Raw genomic sequence first — 14284 nt, 5'->3', positions numbered from 1 at the left:
AAATAATTCCATCGAAAGGTGGCACAACGTTATTCGAAGTGCGTTTGGGACACAACCTAACATAGTTAATTGCATAAATAAAATAAAGAACGAACAGGTAATAATAGAAACAAAACTGCAGCAATTTTCAGCTGGAGGCGAGCCATATCGGAAACGCAAGAAAAAATATGAAGACTTCGTTTTTTTTAATACTGTAAATTCAAAAGATCGCGGGTTCGAATCTTTTCGAGCTCAAGGCCTAACAATAATTATTGTATCATTATCAATGTGACTTATCAATTTGACTTCTGAGTTTTGTCCTCTGAATTTTTGCTTTCTGAATTTATGGGGCACCATTTTGGTCGACATTAATTCAAAATGTACATTCGATATAAACCAATTCGTCTCAGAGGTGCTGAAAAAATGCTCAAAAGTGGCAGAAACTTCAAGAAACATGAATTTGACTACTGTTCCGAAATAAATGACAAGGATTTCGGGTGCCCCCCATAAATTCAGAACGCAAAAACTCAGAAACACATTTTTTCAGAAAACATTAGTCAGAACCCTTTTTTCAGAAAGACAAAATTCAGAGGACAAAACTCAGGAGTCAAATCTCAGAAGTCTAATTTCAGAAGTCAAATTTCAGAAGGCAAAGTTCAGAAAGTAATCAGATGACAGAAATAACATTAAATTTTTCTCAAAATTCAAAAACGTTTATTTATTTGGAAGGAATTATGTATAAAGAAAAAGTAGTACAATCTAAAATTTGTATGTGCAATGGCAAACATGTAATTAATTAATTTTTTTTCGCGTTTATCTTTTTCAAATGAATCTACAATTTTTGTTGTTATATCGGCCTACTGATTTGTAAGATCGCGGGTTCGAATAGAGCTCAAGGCCTAACAATAATTACTTATTTTATCATTATTATTGATATGATACATTTTTTCTTAATTGAAAAAATTTTAAATTAGAATAGAAGGAAGAAAAAAATTTAGGTAACTGCCAAAGCTCGTTGTATAGATCCATTTCGGAAACTGCTAAATTCCTTCATCGTGAACGTTTAGGCGCCGCTGCTATAACCATTCAGCTATCACAGCGGTTGTTTCTATGTCTTCATTATTTCTACTTCTACCCTGTTTCTCGCCAATTGATATTCACAGCACTGCGACATCTGTTCCAGAATGGATGTGAAAATTGGATTTGTTTCATGGCAATGATGTCATAGTGTCATATTTATTACACTTTTCCCCGTGCTGTGGGATGTATTAACAATTTTTGTTGTTTAAATTAAGAAAAAATTTATCATAACAATAATAATGATAAAATAATTATTGTTAGGCTTTGAGCTCGATTCGAACCCGCGATCTTTAGAATTTACAGTATTAAAAAATTTAATGCAAAATTTAATGTTTTTTGCTGTCTGATTACTTTCTGAAATTTTATTTCTGAATTTTGACTTCTGAAATTTGACTTCTGAAATTTGACTTCTGAAATTTGACTTCCGAATTTTGACTTCTGTAATTTTATTTCTGAGTTTTGACTTCTGAATTTGGACTTTCTGAAAAAGGGTTCTGACTAATGTTTTCTGAAAAAATGTGTTTCTGAATTTTTGTTTTCTGAATTTATGGGGGGGACCAGGTTTTCGTTGCTCGATGGCAAGATAAATCTGAAGTAACAGTACTCTCTAACTTCAGAACAGTTGATCCTGTAACATAATCACACTGAGAAAAAAGGTTACTATTAAACAACCTGAACTTAATCAACATATGGTCAAAAACGCGGGAACATGGAACGCGGGATAAAAAATTTTTCTTTGAATCACGCCCCAATTCCAATATATTTGGATTACATACATTCTGTAGTATCTAAAAACAAAAGCTTATAGACATCCGATGTATGTGGGTTTCACGAGACACGTTCATTTCAGATGTGTCTCGCAAGCTATCAATATGGAAAAAAACGTCGATCCAAACAAGAGGGTAAATATAATAATGTCTTACTAATTTTTCGATGCTCTACACTCGTATTTTATATTGAAAAGGCCTTAAAAAATTAAGTATAATAGAATTCAATGTGATTCGACGCACTTTTTGTGAGTTTGATCGTTTTTAAATTTTACTTTTATAAGTGTGTAATACTGTTTTCACACAGAAACTTAATGATCTCATTTCACCTGCTAATGAAATCGTAAATTTTTTGCTTTCACTCAGAAGTAACTGCTCGATTAGTATGAAGGATGAGACAGACAATCATGGCGGAACGATACAAGGTGGGAACATGGTGACATACCTACAAACAAAAAAAATTCCATGTACTTGTAAATTCGATGGACAAATGTCAAAATCGTACTGCGCCGGTAGTTGATGTATCAAATCAAATAAAAAAGGTTATAATCAGCTGTTCGATGCGGCCACCTTGTATCGTTCCGCCATGCAGACAATGACATTTGCTTTGAAAACTAAAAACGGAAGCGGAACGCTGCCAACAGAGTTGCATTGTGCTTTTGACTTCATTAGGCATTCGATTAGCTACTAATGAAATAATAATAGATTCGAATTTTGTAGGGAAGATTGAGCTCAATAATCGTCTTAATGTAGAAAATTGCCTTTATTATTCAATAAGCCGTCTGTGTGAAATTAGTATAACGTTAAAGACCAAATTACAGAAAATGTTTTATTGTGAAAAATTTAAAAACGGGGAAGCAGCCAAAAATGTGATTGGTATTAAAATCCCTATCGTTTGACCGTCTTTCGGAATTTAATTTATGTAAAGACCGATTTCTCCAACATTTAAAATTCGTTTTAGAAACCGCAAAGCCGGGCACAAATCAAGAAGAATTACATTGCTAGTTTGAAAAAAATTAACAAGTATGGCGAATACAAGAAAAAAATGGCTGCGTTAATGAAAAAACGAAGAGAGGCATCGAAAGCCACAGAAATGTTGTTGTCCACCACACGCCGTGATCGTGTCATTGCAGAGCGTCGTAAAGCAACACGTGAACGAGTTAAAAAATGCAGAGACAGAAAAAAGAAAACTGGAACACAAGAGAATAATGGCTGATTTAGAGGTAACCAAGAAAACAAAAAGCTGTATTGGTAAAAGTGATTAATGATTTTGATGAAAAAACTCGTAGAGATTTAATAAATGTCATACAACTGCCTCGAAATAAAAGAGAATACGTCCAAAATTATGAATTAGTGGATGACATTCATGCATATTTCAATCGTGATGATATTTCACGTACATCACCTAAAGCAAAGGATGTCAAACACTACCCATGTCCAAAAACTGGAAAGATGACAATACTTCCAACAAAACATATGGAACTCACTATGAAAGAAGCATATGTGATATTTGTTGAACAGCAAAAAAATGAAAAAAAGTGATTCTCTCAATTTGTTTCTACGTGATTCTCTCCCGCATCCCATGTGCTTAATTTAATATGTTAATTTTTGCCACATTTAGAATGGTGCAGCCTGACTTTTTTTTGTGGACATCGCCCAAAAAATATTAAATTGATACACGATTTACCACACGACATGTGCATGTGTTCATATCACTCGAATTTCATCGAAGTCGTTGCTGCGTTGCATAAGATACTTCCAAATATTCCACTTTATAGTGACGGTTTTGTGCAACGATGCTACCAAAAACTGTTGGTTTGGACGATGCGACAAATGCACGGGTATAACAAACGAGAATCTGCATCGGGAAGTTGGGAATATCGCGCTTGATACCGAAGCTAGTTGGGTAATTTGGAAAAAAGATTCAGAGAGAAAGCGTGTTGAAAAATGTGAAGAGGGTGGCCAGTTATCAGATTTGATTGCCCATATTACGACGATATCCCAACAATTCTTACAGCACAGCTTCAAAAAAACTGCACAATCAGACACATTCAATATGTTTGATAGAACCAGGGCATCAATCTATGAGTTTGGTGATGAAGGTATGTTGCAGGTAAATTTCGCTGAAAATTTTGTATGTCAAGCTCAGGGAGAAGTCCAGTTCGCTCATTGGAATCAGCGTCAATTATCGTTATTTACTACTGCATTTTATTACAACGAATCATTTAAGTCGGAGGTATTCGTATCTGACAGTCTCGTCCACACTAAGGAAACGATCGTTCCATACATGGTCAAGCTGCTGACAGGATTACCACAGTCGTTAAAGGTGTTGAAAATTTGGAGTGATGGACCGTCTTCCAATTTAAAAATAAATTTATTGCTGCAATGATTCCAAAATTGGAGGAGAAATTCGGTCTAAAAATATACTGGAATTATTTTACTACCTCGCACGGTAAAGGATGTGTGGATGGCATTGGTGCAACTGCAAAAATGATTGTGCGAAAACATATAGGGCTCGAGATGAATTAGTAAACTGTGCAGTTGACTTTGTGAGAGCTTTTAATCGTACCAAATCACAAATAATAATCGAAGAAGTGACACAAAGTGAAATCGATGAAACTAGCGATGCTCTTTATACTTTACATGTATTTGCAAATGCGAAAAATGTTCGAAACATCGCTTCATCGCATCAAATTCAAGTAGTCGATGGAAAGATAGTTACTTTTGATACGTCTAGTGAAGGATATAATTAGTTTGTTTCATGCTTTTTTTCGGTAACATAAAACATTGCACAACTAGATCTAAACAGCGATCAGTTCAAAAAATCACGATGCTCGAAAATCCGACTGCTTTCCCTATGTATGTATGTATATGTGTCAATGTAATTTTTATTGTTCATGTAGCCTTTTCTCCGTGGATAGTGGAGGTATTACTTGATCGACTATACAGGTCGATAGGTATTAAGTCGTGTAACCCAGTGGTATGCATAACTTCAATATTTAAGATTTTTGACATAGCTCCTTTTAGACCGAGGTATGCGATATGTACGTTGAATTGAATTCAATTGAATAAATATTTAATTTTCAAGCTTACTATTATTTTACTTTATTTTATATCTTTTTATTCACTATATTCTCCAAGGAGATCGAATGGTAACGTTAAAGACTTTCTGTGTAGCGTTAAAGACCTGTATACTTTGAATCGTAGACTTGCCGGACATTTTTTTTTTCCAAAAGGTAAAATAGTTACCGTTTCTTTCAACCTTGGTCTCGAAGAAAATGCTTTGTTTAAGTTTTTTAGTTGGCAGGATGAGCTGAATTTTCCGTAAGTGTGACGTTACTACGTAACGCACTTCCAAATACGGTAACATTAAAGACCGCTTAAAACTGGCTGTATCTTGAAAACAACAAAGAATTGAAGAAAAGTGTATAGGTATAAAATATAGCCCTTGGGGTTAGTCATCAGAATAAGTAAAAAATATTCAGCTTTTCTTCAATACTTCTGAAATATGAACAAAAATATACGTATTTCTGTAACATAAGACTAAAATATTGACCATATGGGAGGAGTAGATATACATGATAATTCACTGAACAGTAAAATTTTTAATGCACGGAAAATTAATTTCTTCGTTAGTAAATCAGAAGGAACTCGTCATATGTTGTTGTTGTTCTTGTTGTATTAACGATAAAGACATTCCCCGAAAGCTTTGGGGAGTGTTATCGATGTTGATGGTCCTTTGCCGGATATAGATCCGGTACGTTCCGGTAACAAAGCACCATTTAGGTACTAGCCCGACCATTTCGGGAACGATTTAGATGACCATATTAAACTTTCTTGGCCATCCCGTCCTCCCCACCCCCTGGTTCCATGAGGAACTTGGGGTCGCCAGAGCCTCGGCTGTTAATGAAACATGATTCGCCACGGGTAGGTGAGGTTGACAATTGAGTTGGAGAAGCTATATGTTGCGCTGTCAACACTTTGAGAGGGTCGCGCTACACAACCCCTTGAATCAATTTGGTATTTTAGTCGCCTCTTATGACAGGCATACCTACAGCGGTTATATTCTAAGCCCCGTAACCTGCTGGGTACTCGTCCTGTCTCATATTGCTTTTAAAACGAAAATAGCATGATCTCTGCATTGCGAATAAGAAGTTCCTCGAGAAAAAAGTGATCCATCAGACATTGAAGAAGCATATAGACCAGTTCATCTTCCTCAAACTAAGGTTCGTGATCATTAAGTATAGAAACCTTCAGGCAACAAACGTAAAAGATGTGCTATGTGCCATTCGCAGACTGTCAATGAATGTAAAAAATTAAAAAAAAAATGTTTCGATGATTATCATAGCAAATTGCACAGTAAGAAAAAGCTATGTTAATTATAATAAAGATAAGTATAGCCAAGTAAAAATATTTTTAACTTTATAAAATAAATTACTTCAACTAAAAACATTTTCAAAAGCATTATTGACTAGACTTCGGAATTTATTTGATTATTTAAGTGCATCACATTTTGCAGCGTTTCTCCCAACGTTGCGTTTTCGCAACAGTCTCTCCTGTCGCATCCAGTAGACCTATCAGCCTGAAAACGTGTAATAGCGTTCAGTAGTCCTATAATAACAACCACACAAAATTTCATGAGATTTCCTTCACGGAATCTAGCATCGGGAGAAAATGGGTTAGACTAGCAAAGTTACTCCTATCATTAAAAAGAGAGGTCTGTAGACCTATGGCGGGTATTCTGACTGGACACTGCCTTCTGGCGTCACGTGCCATTAAATAGCAGATGTAAGAAGGGCGGGTTGGAGAAGGAAACGATCGAGCAAGTGGCATAGGTCTTAGGAAGCTTCTAGTATTTTCCAAGAGGACGGAGTTATTTTATTAAATTAAATAAAAAAATGGATGTAAGGCGCAATAACCTCCGAAGAGATTTAACCTGACCTAACCTAATACCGGCCTAAGAACATAAAGGAACATACAGAGTCAAAAGCTATTTTCAAAGCTTAAGCTCATGGCGTTATAGAGCCCGATGCTCTATTCAAAGTTTCAGGGTTATCGGAAAGTCCCTTAAAACTCGAAAGCGAAATTCCCAAGTTCGGTTGATGTTTTGATTTGTCACAATATCTGGACCACCTCAGAAAATTTTGTTTTCTCTCATGTTAAATTGCCATTTGATTCTGATAAGTGTTCCATACTTCAACGCTTTGCTCTCCGGGAAGTTACTCAACAATGGATTGCAAGATTCCCCAATTCTGTACCGCAATTTGCAGAAAAACATGAAACGAAACTAATATAAAAGAAGTAATGACGGTAACCTTCATTAGGTGGAGCGAAAGAAAATCATTAATACGCATATATGTAATACTCCTATATTGCTATTACAATATGTTCGCAAGAAGTTTTTAATTCGAAATCAAAAAAAGACAGCCTAAAAAATGTTTGTGATTATAGCAGAATAGTTGTGACAAAAAAACTCGAAATTTAGGTACATTCCATGATTCAAGAAAACAACTTTGAAGTATTTGACATAAACTGTGTTAGTTGCATACTTGGGCACAGTTCACTCAATTTTCCACTATGTACCAGTTAGTGATTTAGACCCGGTTTTTCAGTGCCAGTATAAACTAAAATTAAACTTGGCTAGAATTTTACCCTTAGATTTTGATACTAAGGTTTGATTTTTCGCTCCGAATTAATTTTAGCTGCAGTTAAAGGTGATCTCAATTTAACCTTGCTAGTTTGACTATTTACATAAAATTCTACCTCTCATCTTAGTTGAAGTTGACCGCTTAAACTCGACTAAAGTTAGTTTTCAGGGATAAAATTTGTTTAATGCCAACAATATTATGTTTTGGAAATTAAAATTTTTTTTAAGTCATTGAAATATAACTATAATTCCGCATCCAGAATGTAAAGCAAAATCTATATATTTCGACAAAACCATTGCTATGCAGCTTATTTTCACAAACGCACTGCCAATAATAATAAAAATTCATTAGCAATTAACTCTATTTTAAATTTATTCGCTTGAAATTTGTGAAGTTACTAAAATAAATTGTCACGATCAGCTGATTTAACATGACCGATGGCATCCTCAACCTCTTTGGCGGTGATGGTAGTTGGTGACGCGCTTAATTTATGTTTATGTGCGTGTCTGTTGGCCATCCGTCTATCTTTGTCGCCCGTAGAATGCATTATATATTGTCGGCAGAAAGCGCTCGCGCATTTTTTCGCATCCGACAGCACTTTATCGGCAAAGGCGATGGAAACTGTGTCATTGTGCCTAGACGGATTCGGATGCTTAACCATCCAAAGCAGTGGGCTCAGACGGCATAGCCATGGGGAACGAAAGTTTCAAATATTTAGCACATGTCTTCAACTTGCCTCTTTCCACCTTTGACATTCCCGAAAAATGGAAAATAACCAAGTGGTACAGGCTACTAAAGCCTGGGAAACCAGCAAACAGAGGAGAGTCATATCGCCCGAAATCTCTCCTATCGCCACTAGCAGGACGCTTGAAGCCATTTTGCTCCCCTACTTCAAAGCAAATTTGCAGATAGCCTGTCATCAGCATGGCTTCAGAAAACTCCATAGCACCACCACCGCGCTAAATGCCATTAGCACCCAGATAACTTGCGGTTTAAATCAAAACCCCCACCATAGAACAGTACTCGTTCCGCTAGACCTATCAAAAGCTTTTGATACGGTCAACCATGGCACGTTACTGCAAGACCTGGGAGGGTCTACCCTTCCCCCATGTCTTAAAAGGTGGACCGCAAATTATCTGGGTGGTCGGCAGGCATCGGTGCAATTTAGAAACGAAACATCAAAACCAAGAAGAATTAAAGAAGGGGTGCCACAGGGTGGTGTCCTATCTCCACTTCTGTTTAATTTCTACATATCTAAGCTACCATCGCCACCAGAAGGAGTTACTATCGTTTCCTATAATGGCCACAGGCCCAGGCCCACAGATCGATGAGCTTTGCAATAGAATAAACGGCTACCTCCTTGATCTCTCCAGTTTTTTCGCCTCGCTAAACCTAGCATTATCACCGGCTAAGTCCTCCGCGACCTTATTTACAACATGGACGTTCAAATGTCGACCATTTTGAACATCCACGTCGATTGTACTACGCTACCGACTGTCCTACACCCCAAAACCTTGGGTGTGACGTTTGTTCAGGATCTACATTTTGGTGGGCATGCAGTCGCAATCGTACCGAAAATCCAGAGCCGTAATAAAATCCTCAAATCCCTTGCTGGCAGTACTTGGGGAAAAGACAGAGAAACGCTCATTACCACATACAAAGCAATAGGCCAGCCGATTGCATGCTACGCGTCCCCTATATGCTCGCCAAGCCTAAAAACTACACACTGGAAGAAGCTACAGGTCTGCCAAAATACTGCTCTCAGAACCGCCATGGGCCGTCTTCTTATGTCCCCAGAACACCATCTATATAAAGAGGCGAGAATACTCCCCATCAGGGAGAGAAATGAGATGCTAACCAAACAGATTCTGTTGAATACCCAGAAACCTCGGCATCCCAAAAGACATCTGATTGATGAGCCAACACCGCCTAGGGGCTTAAGGAGTCATGCCCGTAAGCATTTTGAGGAAATACGGCACCTGAGAACTCAGCCGTATGAAGCAAAAAAACACAAGCAGGTCCTCAGTGAACTCCACAAACAGGCGTCGCACCTTTATGCCAGGAATTGCCCGGTGAATCCAGTACTCAAAGAACAGTTCCCAAAACTTGCGGAAGAGGAACGCATACTCCCCAGGGAAACGCTAGTCACTCTAGCTCAACTTCGTTCTGCATACTGTAACAGGTTAAACTCTTACATATCCAGAATCAACCCCGACATACCAAATGTATGTCCCGCTTGCAATGTGTCCCCACATGACACCAACCATCTCTTTAATTGTAATGTGGAACCAACGCCTCTAACACCCCTTTCATTATGGTCCACCCCTGTTGAAACAGCAAGTTTCCTTGGACTCCCGTTAGAGGATATTGATGGCAATTTGTGATCGGTCGCAGCTATTAGGTGGGGCGAAGCATTGCTACAACAGCAACAACATCAGCTGATTTAGCAGAGTCATTTTATGCAGGGTAAAAGTGTAACGCGATTTTCACAAAAGACGTTGACCGTCAGAGAATAGTAGTTAGAATAGAACAAAATATATTTACAACCTTTGCGCAGCGTACAAAAGGCGTAACACTTTTTCCAGAAAAAAAAAACGCTATAATACAGCCTGATGCACTCACCCACACAGTAGTGTTTAGCACTCACCAGTGACAAGCTGCCTGTCCAGGATCTACATTTTGGTGAGCACGCAGCCGCAATTGTACCGAAAATCCAGAGCCGTACTAAAATCCTCAAATCCCTTGCTGACAGTACTTGGGGAAAAGACAAAGAAACGCTCATTACCACATACAAAGCAATAGGCCAACCGATTGCATGCTACGCGTCCCCTATATGCTCGCCAAGCCTAAAAACTACACACTGGAAGAAGCTACAGGTCTGCCAAAATACTGCTCTCAGAACCGCCATGGGGCGTCTTCTTGTATCCCCAGAACACCATCTACATAAAGAGGCGAGAATACTCCCCATCAGGGAGAGAAATGAGAAACCTGGGCATCCCAAAAGACATCTGATTGATAAGCCAACACCGCCTAGGGACTTAAGGAGTCATCTTCGTAAGCATTTTGAGGAAATACGGCACCTGAGAAGTCAGCCGTATGAAGCAAACAAACACAAGCAGGTCCTTGGTGAACTCCACAAACAGGCGTTGGACCTTTATGCCTGGAATTGCCCGGCGAATCCAGTACTCAAAAAACATTACCCAAAACTTGCGGAAGAGGAACGCATACCCCCCAGGGAAACGCGGGTCACTCTGGCTCAACTTCGTTCTGGATACTGTAACAGGTTAAACTCCCTCATATCCAGAATCAACCCCGACATACCAAATCTATGCCCCGCTTGCAATGTGTCCCCACATGACACCAACCATCTCTTTAATTGTAATGTGGAACCAACGCCTCTAACACCCCTTTCAGTATGGTCCACCCCTGCTGAAACAGCAAATTTCCTTGGACTCCCGTTAGAGGATATTGATGACAATTTGTGACCGGTCGCAACTATTAGGTGGGGCGAAGCATTGCTACAACAACAACAACAAGCTGCCTGTCCTCACATAGACTGAATAATTCCGTAGTGCTACCAGAATTTTGTTTAACGACCCAAATGCAAAACCTCATCAAAAACCAGGGCCTATGTTATAAAATAACTCCGTCCCCTTGGCAAATATTAGAAGCTTTCTTGGACCTATGCCACTTGCTGCTTCAAGATCTAAAAGTTGTATCACTCTATAGCTGGAGTCCTATCCTGGCAACCGCAGGGCACGGCCACAAAACGTGCTTGATCGTTTTCTCCTCCAACTAGCACTTCCTACATCTGCTATCACTGACCAAACCTAGCTTAAAGGCATATGACGGCAGAAGGCTGTGTCCAGTCAGAATAACCGTTATGAGTCTATAGTCCTCTCTTTTTAATGATAGGCATAACTTTGCTAGTCTAAGGTTGCAAGACCCACACAAGATCTTCGTCACTTTACAGCCCCGCGCTGGGGTCCACCTCTTACCCTCATGGTCGAAAAGGAGCAACTCTCCTTGCTGCAACCATCCTCTATTGTCGCTCTAAGAGCCACTTCGAAGCCCAAATACGGTATCAGGTAGACTGTTCCTCCTGTAATTGATGACGCTATAACACGATGGCACTTAGCCTCATGGCAGTTGTTAAAGCTATATTCTATGCCACGAGGTCTACAGTGGAATGTGCAGAATGGCATACAGGGCAGCCGTCGGGGTTGTTTTCAGGGTTCCCGTAATGCTTAGCATTGATGGCTAGCATACCCTCTCTAATTGTTTGAGGTAGGCTCTTGTTTGTGTGGTTGTCCACCAAACACGGGCTCTATAGTACAGGATTGGCTTTATAATCAATGTAAATGCCCAATGCAGGAGAGGGCGATAGACTCCACGTACACCACAGCATTTATTTTAAGGTAGAACAAAGTTAAAGTGTGGCGTAAAGTTCTATCTGACTCCGCCCTTAGAATCAAAATAGATTAAAATGTGTATGTTAAAACCATAAAAGGCTTAATAATTTATTTTCTTCCCTATTATATTTTAACAAGGTTGCCTTCTGATGTCATTTACACCACAATAACTGAGTCGAGATATTTTGTAATGTCGTGGCCTCAAGAAAACATTCTAGGAAAACCGCGCTCAGGACTCTGCAAGTATTCATTAACGCCCAATTTAGACACGTTGGCAAGCATACGCGACTTTAAACATATGCGACATCGCATTCGATATCTAGAGTGTTCTACAGGTAATGATATTAATGAAAATGTTTCATAATAAATGGAGATGTGCGTGGATAAAGGCGTCATGGCGAACTTTGGGCTAACACCGTTTAATACATAAAAACTATCTGCTTCATACGTAAATATGGACATTTAAATCTTTAAACTTAGTTTTCTCGAGATAACACCTTCATCCATGGTTGTCTTAAAATTGTAGTAAACACGTATATATGTGTATTATGTCTTAAAACTGTTTTATTTCTTTATGCAGATGACAAGTTAATTGGCTTTGGCGACACACAACTAACCATATGGGACCATCGGAGTGGCGATGTGTTGATGAACTACGACTTTAATATTAATCTGGGACAGAACATAGGTTCCATATATTATCCAAGTCTGGAAATAGGACAAAACAGTATGCTGTTATTATTTCAGTACGTACAAGATTTTGAAGTCACTGAATCAGCGGAAGTGATTTTTATTGCATGTACTGTTTCACATACATCTCCGTCGCATCGTATTCTGAATCAACTCAAATTGCCTAATTTAGCATTCAACACAATACAACATACTTCAAACACTGGAGATAACATAATAATAACTGCAAAAAATGATGAAGAAATTTGGATTAATTGTACGGATCCAACTATCATAACAACAGTACCACCTCAAAATAGTAGACGTTTTTATCCGCGAGGTAAATCCCAAATTATTGAACTGACTAGCAAAACTCTTACGATCAATTCGTTTGCTAATCACGTATTAAAACTAGCGGCAAAACCAAATTTTTATTGTGACAAAGAAAGCACGTAAAGTGAAAGTGTAATAGAATTTACTGTTAAAAACTTTGCAGAGTGTAAAAAGAAGAGTATTTTAGATTTTGTGCTTAGCTCCTTAAAAATTATATTAGTATGTATCTATTGGTCAAAATTTGAAAGAAGTGTACTTTAAAAAAATGAATTTTACAAAGCGAATAAGCTTAAAAACAAACAAAAATTTTACCTGCGGGGTACGTAAGCGCCTCAAAGTGAGCCCAATAGTATAAAACTAACCAAAGAGAACTGGCCCCAAATTTGGAAATAACCGAAATCAGCTGAAACTATATATATATATACGTGTAAAGTCTAAATTTGATACATTTTGAAATACACCAGCATTAAAGTTTTCAAAGCTGGGCTTACATAAATTAAATTTTATTCTACACATCAATTGTGAGAATTATTGCATAATTAACGGAACGTTATAGTACAATAATTTTACAATTTATGAAAGCTATTTACTAGGATATCTGCCATACTAATCCATGTTTTAAGTATTAGTATGTATATTACCATATTATCAAATACACATCCCCAATCAAAAACGTCTAGAGCGATTTTTTAATTTTTAATTAAGCCGTAAACTTAATGCCGAATGATTTTTTCAAATTACGTCCAGCTATTTGAATTGAAATGAAGCTTTTTTATTCTTTACTTTAGCACTTCACTGCTGAACCACGGCGGAGAATGTATAGAGCGGCATTCAAAGACCAGCTTCGGTCCCAGCAATCATAATCCGGTGGCTGAACATTAATGTTATAAACCATTTGATTTGACATTTTGTTGTTTTTCACGAAAAAGATCTGAGTTCTTCGGTAGCCACTATCGACTTGATTGGTGACGCCTAGCGATTTTTTTGATATTTTACTTAAGTCAACTGAAAAAAAGTTTATGTTTGCATTGTTCATTCATTAATAGGTCTATCCGTCAGCCTTTTTGTCATAGGGGTCATCATCATACGGGCTTTTGTAATAACTTTCATTTAAAGAATTGTATTGTTGTGAAATTCAGCACACTACCTTTTCTGACCGACACTAATACTCATGTAAAAAATAAATATTATTTCAAAATTAAATATAATTCTGTGATAATTCAATACATAACGGGATATTTCCATCATAACGAGACAATGCTAAAATTTTATATTGTGACGAATACTAGCAGCACTAAGGGATACTATCATCTCTAAGCCAATACTAAGCAGTGACTCGTATGCACATCAACAAATCAATCATTATGACTACCCATATGTCCATACGAGCAGCGGA

General features: G+C 37.9%; 1 protein-coding gene across 1 annotated transcript in view; it reads left to right on the top strand.

Moving 5' to 3' along the window:
• The window catches only part of LOC137240047 (uncharacterized), a 267048-nt gene extending 253483 nt beyond the window's left edge, over window positions 1-13565 (top strand). The window contains exons 7-8 of the mRNA XM_067765949.1: window positions 12025-12221; window positions 12467-13565. Of these exons, the coding sequence (XP_067622050.1) occupies window positions 12025-12221; window positions 12467-13011 (742 nt within the window). The 3' untranslated portion in view covers window positions 13012-13565. The remainder of the gene's footprint in view (window positions 1-12024; window positions 12222-12466) is intronic.
• The last annotated feature ends 719 nt before the right edge of the window (window positions 13566-14284 follow it).

This window comes from Eurosta solidaginis, chromosome 2 (assembly GCF_040869045.1).
Source record: "Eurosta solidaginis isolate ZX-2024a chromosome 2, ASM4086904v1, whole genome shotgun sequence".
NCBI classification, from domain to species: Eukaryota; Metazoa; Arthropoda; class Insecta; order Diptera; family Tephritidae; genus Eurosta; species Eurosta solidaginis.
This window is presented reverse-complemented; position numbering and strand designations above follow the sequence as displayed.